The sequence below is a fragment of the Limanda limanda genome, chromosome 6 (genome assembly GCF_963576545.1).
Source record: "Limanda limanda chromosome 6, fLimLim1.1, whole genome shotgun sequence".
NCBI classification, from domain to species: Eukaryota; Metazoa; Chordata; class Actinopteri; order Pleuronectiformes; family Pleuronectidae; genus Limanda; species Limanda limanda.
In genome coordinates, this window is record NC_083641.1 from 11,830,902 (window position 1) to 11,846,172 (window position 15,271).

Below are 15,271 nucleotides of genomic sequence, written 5' to 3' on the forward strand. Positions count from 1 at the left end.
CTGATAGGAGGGTAACCTGTCCGGGGAGGAGTGCCCATGCCTCGATGCCCTAGCTGTTGTGGCCGGGTACTGGGCCTCAACTCTACCCAACCTCTCTGACAGACCACGTATGGCCGCTAGGATTTGCAGCTGAGTGTCATCATGCTGACCAGCTGGGTTCTGTGAAGGTTTTGGAGCCTGTGTCTTAATTGAGTCCCCCCTGCGAACAGGGGTGTGCTCATGCCCACGTTTTCGGGGGGCTTTCCTTGGGGTGTGTCCCCTTTCATTTAGTTTGGCTGGTAGAGGCTGCACGGCCCCAGCATGAACAGACTGCTCCACCCATCTGGCTCTTTTAATACGCTCCTCCACAGGCAGTTCCACTGCTGCCACACAGGGGTTCTCAATATCATCCATTAAATGTGCCAAGCCCAAACAAGTCGGGCATTCACGGTGGCCATCTCGGGGATCCATGATACCCCGGCAATAACGGCACAAATGTGAGGACATTTCTGTGTTACTTTTGTGATTTAAGAATAAATATATAAACAATAGCGCCCATCAGCTACGGATAGCTGATAAAGGGGATCTTATAAACAGGCTAATCACAGCTGGCCAATATCACATAAAACGAAGGAAGGGGTGAAATAACTAATTCACCTGAAAATGCCCACTGTATGCCTGCAATGGCAGAAAACAAGGGGGGGGGGGTGGAGAGAGAACAAAATCCCAGCCACTGCGAACAGGGCTTTAAGGGAAACAAAATAGCACCTACAAAGGGTGATAACTAATAATCAACTGTATTTTATACAGGGAAACACAGGTAAACAATCCCACCTGCTGCGCACAGAGGTGAAAAGGGGAAACTACCTGGCCTCAAACACGGTTTATTTATTCATTTTTGAAAGGCAAATAAACGTGAAAAGGTTGGCTTTAAACTCACCTCCACTCACTGTGCGCGAACGCACGAGGGGGAGTTGGAGAAACCCCACTCACTGCGGACAGCGAGTTACGGGGTGAGGAGGGGGGGGGCACCCCCCGATCTAAATCAGTTTTTAGGGATAGATTATTTATTGATTAAGCTTCCCAACTTTTCTACTCACTCCTGTAAGAGAGCAAACTCTGTATGGACACAAACAGCACGAGATAAACAACACTTACCCAAAGCTGTGAACAAGAGTAGTTAGTACCAGGTGCAGCTAATTAAGCTGCCTGAAACAAAGAGCAGAGCTTAACACATGCAGTGTAACCCTCTGCCTCACTTTTAGAGAAGGGGAAAACCACAAACAATCCTCAGGGACACAAGGCGCCTGCACAAAAGTGTCGGATTGATAAAAGTGGTGTCCCAAAATATATCACTTACCTGTCGGTCTCGGATGAGGCGAGTGAAGAAAAGAGGAGGCGGCCGCGCTCACCGGGGAGCTTTATGGGCGGTGAGCCCAGCCCCCTTAAGGTCACTCACGTGACATTGTTGATATTTGGTCTCGAGGATAGGGAGATGAGGACATCATTCGTGTTAAGACCGTGGTGACGGTCTGAGGGAGGTCGAAATAGATCAATGAAGTTGACTGAGACCTTTATTTCAGGTTCAGATTCAAACTAGTTTACAGTGTCCAAGTGACGTCAGCACAAGATGCAAATTCATCACCTCCTCTTTGGAGAGAAATAGTGAGAATTTTTTCTAATTTACAAATCAGCACAACAAATACAAAATAAGACACATTTTCACAGCTAATGTTGGTTATAAAAGATTGTATTGGTTATAAAAGATGTGTGAGCCTATATCGTGCTCTAAAGCAGGGGTATTCAACTAAAATTTAAAGAGGTCCTGTTAGAGAAAATTTCTTGAAGCAAAGGTCCGGAAGATCATAATGTCTAACTATTAAGTGTGATATATATTTAAGTAGCCTAGTAGTTGTATCAACATCTGCATGTACTCATTACCTGACTTTCAAATCAAATGAATTCAGTACGATTCAAAAACTTTTTGACAATATTTAGTGCCGTAGAACTCGACATATACGTATGATTGCAGATATGTATAATGTTCTCTCATTAACTAAATAAAACTAGGGCTGCATTTCATAATAAGAGAAAATAACTAAAATGTGAAAATTGTGCATGTTCAAATAAAGGGCTTGACTTCAGAAAATGTAAATAAAGGGAGCAAAAGCTATATTTTCAAATTTTCTGTTTTACATCTTGACTCAAAAGTCTCAACCAATTTCACAGATAATAAATCTTAACACATCTTAACAATTGAACAGTTTTAGAATCACTTTCTTCCCCTCTTATATCCCACTCCCCCACTATTTTCGTCTGTTTCTCTCTCGTTCTCTGTCACTCCTCTGTTTCTCAACTTTCTCCGGCTCAGTCGTCTGTATCTCTCCCTTTGTTTTCTCTACCTGTATCGCTATCTTTCTTTTTCTTTCTACCTTCTTCCAATGTGTAACTTGCCTCTAACTCTCTCATCTGTCTACACTGTAGAGTCGCAATGTTAACCGCCTGGAATTCACAGACTTGATTGGCTGAGTAGAATCACGTGGGATGGCTTAACTTGCATGCAATTGGTCTGTGCCTTTCCTCATCCGCTAAACTACTACCGTAAGAACTACAAAAGTTGCGCCGGATACAAAATGAAGCGCCCCGTCAGGTTTTAAATCATAACCTTCTGTTTTGGCTGTAGGTCCGGGTCCGTACGGGACGGCTTCTGGGTCCGGACGCAGACCGTGGTCCGCCTGTTAGTGACCCCTGCTCTAATGTATTACTTGGTTATTGGGTAACAAATGACAGAACAATTAACCATTTCCTGATTATATACATGTCATTACTACACTTTCTTTCTTGTTTCTGTGTTTCTCGCTCAGTTTTTTTATCTCTTTGTATTTATCTCTCTTTCTCTCTTATTTTTACCATTTCTTTCTCTATTTCTTTCCCTCTCTTTCAGTCTCTCTATTTTGCTGCCTATTTATTTTTCTCTCTCTTTTTTTCTTTCCCTCCCGACATTTATATATTTATATTTGTAACTCATCAAAGCTCTATAATAAAGTTAACACGTGCAGGTGTAATCAACCATCACCAAGAGATCAAGAAAAAAAGAACATAATGCAGACAATGTCTTAATGATAAGTTATAATAAATAAATCCACATTAACTCCCTTCATAATAATGTTACTATTAATATATAATAATAACAATGTGCAGTGACTAACGGAAAGTAAGACACCATAGTTTCTTCAGGCTCTGGTTTCTTCCTTCTTATAGAAGCCTCCTTTGTAACGAATGGCCTGAAGAAGCCTGGTCTTCATGGTCCTCTCCACCGGGTACCTCTGGTAGTTGGGCAGTGACAACAGATGGTGACAGGTGAGGGCTTCTGGCAGATGGAGTTCGCTGCTGTTGGGCAAAATGGTGACTGTCATCGTGATGCTTTTCATCCCCAGGAAGGGTACACGGTCACAGCCTGTGAGGAACACTGGACACAGGAACATTGATGAGATGCTGGTTTAATCAATAAATCAATCAAGTTATAGGAACAGCTTAAACACAATCACATTACTTACAAAGGAATTTTTTCTTTTCCTCCGCTGTCAGTTTCTCAAACACCTCCCAGAAGGTGATGATGGTTGGATGTTCTTCATGATACTCTCCGTCATAAACTGTGTTCTGTTTGTAAAAACACCAATTAAAACCTATACACACAAATACAACAAGGGTTTTCGATTTAAAGGTTAGAAACAAGAACTCCATAATGTCCACAAAGCCGTCGTTATTTTTTCTTTTATTGTTTGGTAAGGGTGAGATTTTAAAATTGCAGGGAGAAAACCCAGAAACCAACTATCGAGATCAGACATATTCGTTTTTTCCGATTTGGCATCTAGGATTTCTTGTGTTGAGTTGTTTGGTGTTAAGCAGTGGACTTACTGTCTTGGAAGAGTTCCTACAAGTTACACAATGTAACTTTTACTGAACAACAGTGCCCTCTGCAGCCTTACGTGGTGATTAATTCTGTTAGACTCTGTAAAATAGATCCTATGTGTTCTCAAGGCTTAATGTTGTGTAATGGTTTTCAACAAACCTGCTTGAACACCAGCCAGTCGTAGTCTTCTTGGCCCACCATCACCGCCTGTAGCTCCTCCGGCTGGAAGAAGTCCACCACATCCATGTCACACACTTTGAAAAACCCTCTCTTGAACTCTCCAAACACGCCCTGCACCGACTTGGTAAAGGCGTAATTGAGAAAGGCAGCAACGAACTCTTTCCTTTCAATAGAGAGAAATGAGAAAGTACAACTTCAGTCAGCTGTCCACAGAAATTGAACATTGTGTGTACGGTGGTTTCCTATTTGAACTTTACTGCCCACTGAATTTTACCTGAGCCTTTTTCTTTTCTTGTTTATTAACAATTTCATTTCATCATTTTATTACAATACAGTCCTGTTTTATTTTAACTTTTATCAGAGAGTCCTTTGGTTATGACAAAAGACAAGAGATCATTATATGAAATATCCCACTCATAGTGTCATTCTGAAGGTTCTAATTCCCTGTTTTTTGTCCACTTATATTTATTAACATTGCAGGAAAAAGCCAGATGCTTGTGCGTTTTTTTGACCAGCAGAAACGCGGCTCAACTGGTCACAAAGCATGCACCCACGTGAAGCCAACCCATTGTGAGTGTTGTGTAGATGGTTCTGTATTAACACACTTGTTTGAGCCTGTGACAGGTTTTCCAGCTTCTTTTGGATCAAGCTCAACTTGCTCCCCACCCCAGGTCACCTGTAAAGAATCACAGTTACAGTGGAATATGGCAGAAATAGGTTAAGGCAGCAGAGTATCAGTCTAACTGTGAGTGTCTAAACCTACTTTAAAGGTTATGAACGTATCTTCGACTTCAGCTGGAGTGTAGTCCATCAGGCAACGCCAAGACCTGAAGACACAGGAAACACGATCATGAGTCAGGTCAAGTCTGTACAGTTGTGCTCTCATGGTGTTAAAATCATTATTTTAAGACTACTTAGGGTTCCAATTCACAAGATGTCCCTTTTGTAGAGTTAAACAATTTTTCCTAAGCAATATTCTTCCAGCATAACAGTGATACAACGGTTTTGGATCCTGAAGTAAAAGTCCCATTTCTGTTTTAAGCCAGGCCGAACAGCTAAGATATAAATTATGATCTGAAAACATTTGATTTAGAGCAAAGAAAATATAATAAAACTTTAAAAAAAGGCAAAGTGCATGATTATTTTAATAGTGAAGGAATTACGGATCCTTTAAATCACTGCATATTATCCCTTTTCAAAGACTTCCAGCACATATTCTTGAATTCAACCCTGATATTTATATAGTGTTGCAATTTATTGTAATTTATATCTTGTATGTATGTATATAGTATTTCAAATAGTGAATGGTACATTGATGTACAGTATTAACACGAGCGGTTTGATCCATTTCCTTTGTATCAGTGAGCTCCACCAATCAGAGACCTGAGGATTGTGGGTAGTGTAGTACTTCTCCTTGACAATGCGACTAAAACACGTTTTTCTGAGCAGTTGATATGTAACATTATTCCACAATCTCATAGTTTGTGGTGAGTCTACCTTAGACGGCTAAAATTTTGTGACTGACAATAACAACATTTAAATTCAAAACAATGTTGCTGTTGAGCTCTATAAAAAATCTCTCACTCTGCCATGACAGGGTCAAACTCCTTCATGTCATCCATTGATGGTTTGACCCCAACCAGCTTCTTGAAGAGAACCAGTGGAAAGGGCAGGTGGACAATGTTGTAGTTGTAAAGAGCCATGCCACACAGAACTCCGAACAGGAAGTAATGCTTCTCCTCCACTTTGGGCTGTTTGGTTCGTGAATAAAAATGAAAACAAATTCCATGTATGATTTGGTAACATTTGATAACTGTTAACAGAAGACAAGTCGTACAAATACCAGCTGAACTGGCTTTGGCCAATACGCGATTTTTCACTGAAATGAAATGCTCTTACTCTGGGAGGGAACCACATCAGAGTCTTGCTCTCGTTGTAAATGAACATCTCAGACTCTGGAGCGATGAGCTCATCAAACAGGTGGAGGAAGAGGTCCCTCTTGTTGACGTTCGTCACCTTTCTCTCATCCACAAACTGCACCTAGGGAGGAGAGCATATTTAAATGACCCGCAGAACACAAACCCAATCAGCTCTAATGACAAATAACCAAGTATGACTTAAAACTCATGGTATTGTGAAGAGACTTCAAAATGAAAATTCCAAATTTATGACAATGAATACCATCACTTCACCTTCAAACAATCCTCTAGTTATTACACCAAATTCTAAAACTTGTGTGAGTCCCACAGGTTTGAGAACCAGAGCTGTATAAAGATAGTTCACGCGACACTTCCTCCCACTATCAAGAAATGAAACCAAAATTTCCCAGCATAAGAACACTACTATTTTGCACATTAGGAGTCTGCACTGTAGCGATCGGCGGAGGAGGCCGCTGTATAAAGGTCCCTCGGAACACGCCCTCGACCAATCGCATGTCAGTCTCACCTGTCAATAATGACATTCCACCAAATTTTTTATTCAATCAAATAACTTAACATTTATTGGATCAGTGTGATGAAAACTACATAATCCTACACAAACCCTTTGAGAAATTTTAAGTTTGGTGTATGTCCCATCCAGTAACATGGAGAAGGCAGGATTAAGACCTGTACTGCAGACAGCCACCAGGTGGGGATTGAGATGCTTTGGCATCACATTTAGGGAGCAGTCATGTCGTCCATCTTACAGTCGTGCAAGGTTAAATTGCTGGAGCAGCCCTTTAACTACCCTGGAGTGAACTAACGTCTCTGCGAAAGCAACCAGATTAATAGAACAAAGCTCTTTGATCGCCTGTTTACCAGAAGCTCTCTTTTGAAGGCGCAGTGGTCGGCCGCAGCCACATGTCTGAAGGTGTCTTCGACAAGGTGAGTTCGTCTCAGGGTCAGCTGGAAGGGTGTGGGCGGGGCAATGTTTTGGGGATTTCTCAAAGGGTCTTCAACCCAGCCGTCAATTAAATGGCCCGCTCTCTGTAAGCACAAAAAACTCAGCAGTTTTAATAGAATTACACAGCGTCTCTAAAGGAGCAGTTGTACTACACAGTGCTGTTGATACTGATCTTCAGTCAAATTATCTCATCTCTGTTGTACCTTCATTACAGCCGAATGGATGACGAAGACCCTTGCCTTGCAATCCAGAGTCAACAAGAACGGGAAGCGGCAGAAAATGGCAGGTGTGTTTTCATCATCCTTCGAGAAAGTAATGGATCATTTGTTAAGACGTTATTTTAGTAATAAGCACAACAGCAATTTAAAACTCTTGAGGAAACTGCAGCATCACATATAATGGACTGTACGATTTTACCTCCACTTTAGAAAGTCCAAACCACAGACAAATGTCTCCCTCCGGCTGCACACTGTCCCTGATTTCTTCCACGTAAAACATGCTCAGTGGGACTTTGTAGGAGTTTCCAGCTCTGTTGGCCTGTAAACAAATAATGTAATATGTTATAGAAAAAAACATTGAAAGCATCAGATTTCTACCTGGTCAGATGTATAGTTTTAAGCCAATGGTTCCAAAATGGTGTGTGTGGCAAAGAGAGAGAGAGAGGGGGAGAGAGGGGGAGAGAGAGAGAGAGAGAGAGAGAGAGAGAGAGAGAGAGAGAGAGAGAGAGAGAGAGAGAGAGAGAGAGAGAGAGAGAGACACACACAACATATGATATAAGCGGGGGTTTTTTCAGTATAACAAATTTCCCATCAAATTATGGCTTTATTTTCCAGATCTCAGAATGTTTTTTTCTTCATCTCCACTCCGTCGTAGAAAATAGATTCTCAGTCTTAAGATAAAGGACATGGTTAATTTTTTATTCCAAATTCAACACGTATAGCAGATCCTGCACTGAAGCCACTGGTGCTGATAATAATGATCATAAAAATATGACACTGACCTTGTAAAGTAGTTTCAGAGCTTTCATCAGGTATCTGATTCCCGGGTTGTGAGTTGTCAAGAGGCAGTTTTTCAGCATGAAGGCGAGGGCGTTTTTGAAGACCATGATGTGCTTCATCAGGATGGAGGGTGACACCGAAGACCACCAGCCTCCTGCCGAACAAAATAACACGGTTAACTCACACTGTATGACTTCCACAGCAGAGAGCGTCGTTGTATGGATAATTATTTGTCTACAGTAATATATTGTGCCCTTCCATATGTGGTTTCAGTTTAGGGCAGGAACATTATTTATGATATCAAGGGAAATATGAACATTTGAATTTCATAAGATTTAAAACTAACTCTTAGTATGGTAAACAAACAATGTATGGTAGGCAGGTAGTTTACTTAGCGCTGCCAGAGGCTTCTCTTTCAGTTTCTCAATGATGACGGCCAGAAGCAGCGACCCCGACATGACGCTGGAGTCCTCTTGGAAAAGAGGGCACGTCAGCAGAATCAGCAGGATCTCTGGAGATTTTAGGGTCGTCATTGATTCACAAAGCAATGGCATGAGGATCTCAAGGTTCATCTGTGAGAAACATGACAAAATTAGATAATCCAGATGCAGATGTAATTAAATTCTCTATGGGTGTTCTTGATGTATCCAGTTCTCAAGAACATGAGGTCACAGCCACCTTGACCTTTGACCACCAAACCTTCTCCTTGTGGTTGTTCGTCTCCACCACTCAGTGCAGTTTATATACATTTTCCTTCAGACTCATGAGGTCGTTGTGAGCTTTGGCCTCTGATATCGAATCAGTTCATCTTTGAGTCCAAGTGAAAGTTGGCAACAAACGTGTGGGGAATTACCAAAGGTGTTCTTGAGATATCGTGTTCACAAGACCACATGCAGTTGGATGAACAACCCAATGTCTTGGGTCTGTCTCAAGCACAGAAGCATGAAAATAATCTGAACGTGCGAAAATCAATCAAAGGAATTTCTTAACTGCTTGTTTGATCCATGGTATTTCCAACAGCTGGTCAAAAGCTCGGCTCGCAGCTTCCAGGTCGACAGTTAAAGCACCAGCTTCTAATGAAGACCCACTGATAACACAGGCAAAGAATTAGGAAAGTTTAGAAATGATTTATTATATTTTTAAATTTTCACTAAACTATTTATATACTTCGTTCAATGTTGTGCAATATTTATTGTATTACATGAATACATACACACTATTTTATATTAGTGTTAGTATATTATTTTACAATCTATAATATTTACAACCTAATATATTCATAATGTTTTTATTTCTGTATCTGCAAATGCATTTGGCCCAATCCTTCTGAGGTTTTAATGAAACCCAAATTGTTTCATGCATAATATGACTTCTATTATTATATATAAAGATCCTGTGCAATATTACTTCTCATTTCTTATTTCCAATATGACTTCTTCTTTTTAGTTTAGTTTTATATGTATATATATATATATGATATAATAATATACTGATATTTTGACTTCACTTATTTCTTTATACTTTATTGTTTTGATTCTTACTGTAACTTTGGATTAATATCTGGAACAAGAATTTATTTTGGGACAAATAAAATTCTATCTCGTCTGAAAACATCACAGAAATCATCAGCCAAAAAATACTTACTTGTCTTTTGTGAAACTTGCAACAAGACTTGAACTTGTCAAAAATATTGACGATATTTCTCTGTTGCAGAAAAAGAGAAAAGTATTGGTAGAGCCCCAACACATCAGTCATTGAATGTAAGGCTGACATTACATTTTTGAAAACATTAGCGTTAGCATATTAATATATTTAACAAAACTACCTTTTTGCCTCTGCGTTGCCGTGTTTCATTGACAGCCATGTTTGCAGCTTCTTCTCATCAAGTCGTCCAGTTATCTGCCCATGACTCTTGAAAGAAAGTAGACATACATTGTCAGGCAGCCGGTAAAATAAATATGATAAAATAGTTTAATCCTGATATGAAACATTACAACTTTTGATGCACAGAATATGAAATCAGTATAAGTGTAGAAATAAAATTTGTATTATTACAATTTTTATTTACCTGCGCATGTGAAGAGTAAGTAAAGTTTGTGTTCCACCCGGCTGATATTTTCAAGTCTGTTTAAAGAAATGTAACAAATAATAACAATTAACAATTAATAATATTAAATAGATTATGATATATTTATGTCACATATAACTGCTAAACTTTTAAATCGTAACATGACAGAATTTTGCAGAAAATGTGTTGCTTTTCAAATCAAGATCCTTAAAAAATCTTTTAACTCCAAATGTTACTTTAAATCAAACTCTGTTTGATAGTCATGTTACTAACGCCGGGTTCACACCGGACGCGTAAGCGTCGCGTAGATCCCTAGCGCGCCGGGGCCAGGCTGCACACCGGACACGCTGAACTCCGTGGCGGTCATCCTGCGATTCCTCTCCGTGATCACACATACAGCTGATATTTGTCATTAACTACAACGGCGTCCCAGCATTTTTCCTTTTTAATGTTGTCTTTATACAACATGTGCCGAGGATCATGCAGCTCACTGTACTACTTCTCCACTTCAATTATTAATTTAATGTCATCCATCTTCAAGAACTTCTCCGCTGTTTGCTCCGTTATAATGTCGGGTGTCGAGGGTAAATTACGTATTCTCCACTCAAGCCTATGTGGAGAGTACGTAGACACCACCCCCCCCCCCCTCTCTTTTTATCTTTATGACTGCTTGTGTGTGCTTGTGGATGGGCAGAGGGGGACATTTAATAATGTGATTGGTAAAATTGGTAAAATTAAAACTCCAGGACAACAGAAGGGGAATACAAACTATGGGATGCATATTTTATCATTTATATCGTATAAAATATGTCACCAATATAGTTTAAAATCATTTTTCACTGTGTTTCCCGGAGCGATACGCTCGCGTCAAGCGCAAAAAATAGACTCGACGCCGAAACGATTGCTGCACGACGCGAGGCAGCTTTGGTGCAGCGCTGAACTACAGCATCCGGTGGGGCCGGCACAGAGGATTAACATGGGAGTGGATGGAAGCCAGCTGTTATTTAAGGCTTGACGCTGCGCTTACGCGACGCTTACGCGACGCTTACGCGACGCTTACGCGACGCTTACGCCGGTGTGAACCCGGCCTAATAGAGGAAATTAGGAAGTTTAAAGGAACTGGAGGGGATAAGATCAAAGGCACATACTCCCCACCGCCCTAACACACATACATACACACATATACACATACATACACACATACACACATACATACACACATACATACATACCAGTGGGTATGGTTGCTGCACTGTCAGCGGTCCATGGAAGTTGAACCAGAGTGGGACTCAGATTGTTCTCTGCTCGTCCAGTCCCAATTTGACCTTTGACCCCATTGCCAAAAGCCCATAGCTGACCAGACGAGCCCAACACCAGAGTGTGACTCCTGGCAAAGAAACCCACATATATCATAAGCATTCTATAGAGTACTGGTAGATGATTAAATACATATATACAGATTATAATAGTACTCTAATCATTGTGTTATCTCTAAAAGTATGTAAATGTGATAGTGCAGTTTCAGTGTGTCCCTTTTTACCGGCCACATTCGATCTGTGAGGCCAGTCCGTCCAGACCATCGACCAGTCTTGGTCTCACTTCATTGGCAGAGGAGCTGTGACCCAGCTGACCGTGGGTTCCCTCTCCAAAAGTGTAAACTTTACCATCCTAGAAATCACAGCATTGCATTGTTAGAAAAAGAGATGCCCACTCATTGGGTCGGTAAATCAAGAAATCGTGATGAGTGGTAGACCGAGATCAGTGAAGTTTGTACCTTTGTTAAAACAGCCGAGTGAACTTCTCCACAGCTCATGAAGGAGACACCCAGAGGTCTGAGCGCGGGTACCATACAGATGTTAAACCTGCCTGTTAGACGTGAAAATAAATGGATAAAAAGGACAAGTTTCTATTTTTAATTGATTACTGATCTGAGATCCCTGAGACTCTCTGTGTTGATCCTTTCTGCAGAAAGCCCCTATTAAAATACACAAAGACAATTTGGTGTTCCAGCCTTTTGTATTTTCAGATTTCCATTCCATTACTTTAAATAACTTTTTCATAGCCTCCCTGTGAAATACATATTTCGGAAGTTAAAGTTGCTTTTGTGTCACCACTAAAAGCAAAGCACTATTTTAAATAACCCAGAAAGTTTTATAACACTTTTTACAGCACTTTTCTCAAAAGATCTAGTGTAAGATCTTTTTTCTTCTCTTATGAGGTCACTGTGACTTAAATTTAATCATTTGATCTTTGAGTCCAAGTGACAACTGGTCAAAATTTCAATCAAGAGGTCAAAATCATGTTTTGTGAGGCCACTGTGACCTAAATCTAATCAGATCATCCTTGAGTCCAAGGGAAGGTTTTTTACCAAATTTAAAGAAATTCCCTCATGACATTCTTAAGATATCTTGTTCATAATAATGGGACCGACCGACATGTGGATGGACGAGTGGACAAACCAAAAACATATGCAGAGGCATACAACTTGTCTACATTGTCTGCAGGTGTTAAGTGCATATATTAAATATGTATGAAATTGTCCAATATTGTGGACAATCTGCTGAGTGAGTGTTTGACTGAGTTAAGGTAAATGATTTGTACCCTTCTCATCCACCCTGTTGAGCCCCAGCTGGCCAGATTGATTAGCTCCACAGCAGTACACTAGGCCTGCGAGTGTGAGGAACAGGGTGTGGCTCGCTCCGGCTGCTATCTGGGTCACAGGTACACCGGACAGAGCGACCACAAGCACGGGCGTGTGCTGCAGGGCCACCTCCTTCCCCAGACCCAGCTGACCATGACTGTTCGAACCCCAGGAGAAGACGTCTCCTCCTGGGAAGTGGAAAAGAGAGCAAAAATCAGTTTTACTCGACCTGAATGTCTACACTTCTTCAGCAGTGGTAGAAAACAAAGTATAAAAACGCATGAAAAGAATTTGCTTTGTTACTGTGCATGTGTGTGGCATTTATGAAAGTTTGAATGGTTGACTGAACTGCTGTAGTTTTTTCGTACGCTGCATGTCAGCTCTATTTCAGAGGTCTGTTAACCAACCAACAAAATCTTCAGACCCAAGTTTATAACTTTTCAAATCAACGTTTGCAGCAAAAAAAATCAAGCTGTGCTTTTACTTAATTGACAAAGAAGAAAGTGATTCTATGAAAGCTGCTGCCATGACTGAGATCAGCACCCGCACTTCCCGTGAATGTCTGTCAGTCTGATATCGTTAGAAAAAGTAATCAATCTATTAAAATGATCTGGACCAAAGCAGTAGAATACATTATAAAAAGCTTTGATACTGTAGTTGGAAAACACAACAAGGTCATCAGTGTGTTTAGTCTCTTACCTTTAGTCAACGCCAGCGAGTGGACGTTTCCACAGGCAACATGAATCACTGGTACCCGCAGTGGTATGGGCACCCAACTGTTAATGTAAAATGAGACAATTGTAAACCGAAAACAGCTTTGCTTTCATCACCCACCATCTACTGGCTTTAGTGGTAGTATGCATAATGATTCACATATCAGAGAGACTATTGCCTTGGTCTGATGTGGGTTTGCTTTAGATCCACCAACATCCCCAGCTGTCCATTCTCTGCAGCCCCCCAGGAGAACACGTCTCCAGACGCACACACAGCCAGACAGTGGTCCTGACCACATGCCATCGTCACCACGTCGCCAAGCCCCTCCACACGACCTGACACAGGACAAGAGAAAAAACACCCACGCTTAACACATTCAACTTAAACTCAGTTAATCTGTGAGTCTAAATGAATATTTGTGTGGCATCAGACAGGGATCTCTCCAGGTGTTCACAAGGTAAGCATTTGTTTTATGAGATCAAAATGACCTTGACCTTTGACCAAGAGCTAATCAGTTCATCCTTGAGTCCAACTAAATGTTTGAATTAAAATTTGAAGAAATTCCCTCAAGAAGTTCTTGAGAGGTCATGTTGACAAGAATGGGACGGACAGACCTTCAGACAGACAGACAACCCACAAACATAATGCCTCTAGCCTCTGGCTGTTGCTGGTGATGGGATATTGAACAATTTTGAGGTGATTGTATTAGAATATTTTCTTGTATATTTCATATAATAATTATTATAATCATTTATATCCAATGAATTAACCCATTAAAAATTATTGAATTGACCAGTACCCACCAGTACCATGCAGTTCATCAGACTAAACGAGACAAAATATCCAAACCGTGAAAGCCACATTGTGCTGAGTGACCAACATTTCCCACATGAACTTGAACGCAGCACAAAACGTAATGCAACTTCTGGTTAAGTTTCGTTTTTTGGACTGAAGAGATCGAAACGAAAGTGAGACTCAGCCTCTGATAAGATGAACTGATATATGAGTCATTAAAGGTTTAAATCAGTAAACACATGTTGAAAAACATTACTGCAGACAACAACATTATAATCCTGCTAATACCATTTCAACAGTAAAAGTACAGCAAAAGGTTGTATTCTTGATATATATGTGATAGATAGATAAATAGTTAAATACATAGATAGATAGATAGATAGATAGATAGATAGATAGATAGATAGATAGATAGATAGATAGATAGATAGATAGATAGATAGATAGATAGATAGATAGATAGATAGACAGTTGAACTTAAATGATCCCAAACTATTGTGTTACAGCCGCAATGTATCATAATAAGCAACTAAACCAGTAAAAAGTAAAAATATGAGATTAAAAGTATACAAAAAATAAAGGATAAAAAAAGAACTATAACATAATTTATGTTGTTATTAATCATATTACTGTTATTGATATTTTACCTGGTTTCCTTCCATCTTTGGGTGTCTTTCGTCCCAGTTGTCCCCTTGAGTTGTGTCCACATGAGAAAACGCCTCCATACTCTGCGAGGAATAAAGTGAACTGGTCCCCACAGCAGATGGAGCTAATGCCCCGGGGGAAGGTCCAGGACACCGGGCTGAGGGCCGTCTGTGGCTCGTACTGTCCACTGGAGCTGTCCCCCCAACAGTACAGTTGCGCCATGTCTGCAGCTGAAGCTCTGAGGTGAAGCTCTGAAGTGAAGCTCTCAGGTGGAGTGTTGACTCTGAGCTGCTCTGCCCTGATGAGGCAAATAATGTTTCTACTCACGCTGCCTTCGCGTGCCGTCGGACTTATCACGATCAAACTCGCAAATATTCTCGTAAACCACTAATTTTGCCGGTGCAGCATATTGTGTCTGTTTTTTCTAAACCATAAATTTCAAACATTTTTTTTTG

General features: G+C 40.5%; 1 protein-coding gene across 1 annotated transcript; it reads right to left on the reverse strand.

Annotated features, from left to right (window-relative positions):
* Positions 1 to 1,535: 1,535 nt before the first annotated feature.
* On the reverse strand, positions 1,536 to 15,088 carry LOC133003261 (probable E3 ubiquitin-protein ligase HERC6). Its single transcript, XM_061072931.1, has 23 exons — positions 14,819 to 15,088; positions 13,555 to 13,711; positions 13,362 to 13,438; positions 12,623 to 12,850; positions 11,796 to 11,887; positions 11,562 to 11,689; positions 11,254 to 11,408; positions 10,022 to 10,077; positions 9,779 to 9,864; positions 9,598 to 9,657; positions 8,944 to 9,040; positions 8,345 to 8,525; positions 7,956 to 8,107; positions 7,373 to 7,492; positions 7,159 to 7,257; positions 6,871 to 7,038; positions 5,972 to 6,112; positions 5,657 to 5,823; positions 4,836 to 4,899; positions 4,678 to 4,748; positions 4,052 to 4,235; positions 3,537 to 3,639; positions 1,536 to 3,448 (listed from the first exon to the last, which is right to left on the reverse strand). Exons 1-23 carry the CDS (start codon positions 15,036 to 15,038, stop codon positions 3,213 to 3,215), a joined length of 3,042 nt encoding a protein of 1,013 aa, XP_060928914.1. The 5' UTR covers positions 15,039 to 15,088; the 3' UTR covers positions 1,536 to 3,212.
* Between the last annotated feature and the right edge of the window lie 183 nt (positions 15,089 to 15,271).

Excerpts from the sequence above, each read along its gene's own strand:
- LOC133003261 (XM_061072931.1), bottom strand. The coding sequence starts at position 15,038 with ATGGCGCAACTGTACTGTTGGGGGGACAGCTCCAGTGGACAGTACGAG. Across the intron at positions 7,493-7,955 it reads CTCTGAAACTACTTTACAAG|GCCAACAGAGCTGGAAACTC; the intron begins GTCAGTGTCATA and ends ATTTGTTTACAG. Across the intron at positions 3,449-3,536 it reads GGAAAAGAAAAAATTCCTTT|TGTTCCTCACAGGCTGTGAC; the intron begins GTAAGTAATGTG and ends TCCTGTGTCCAG.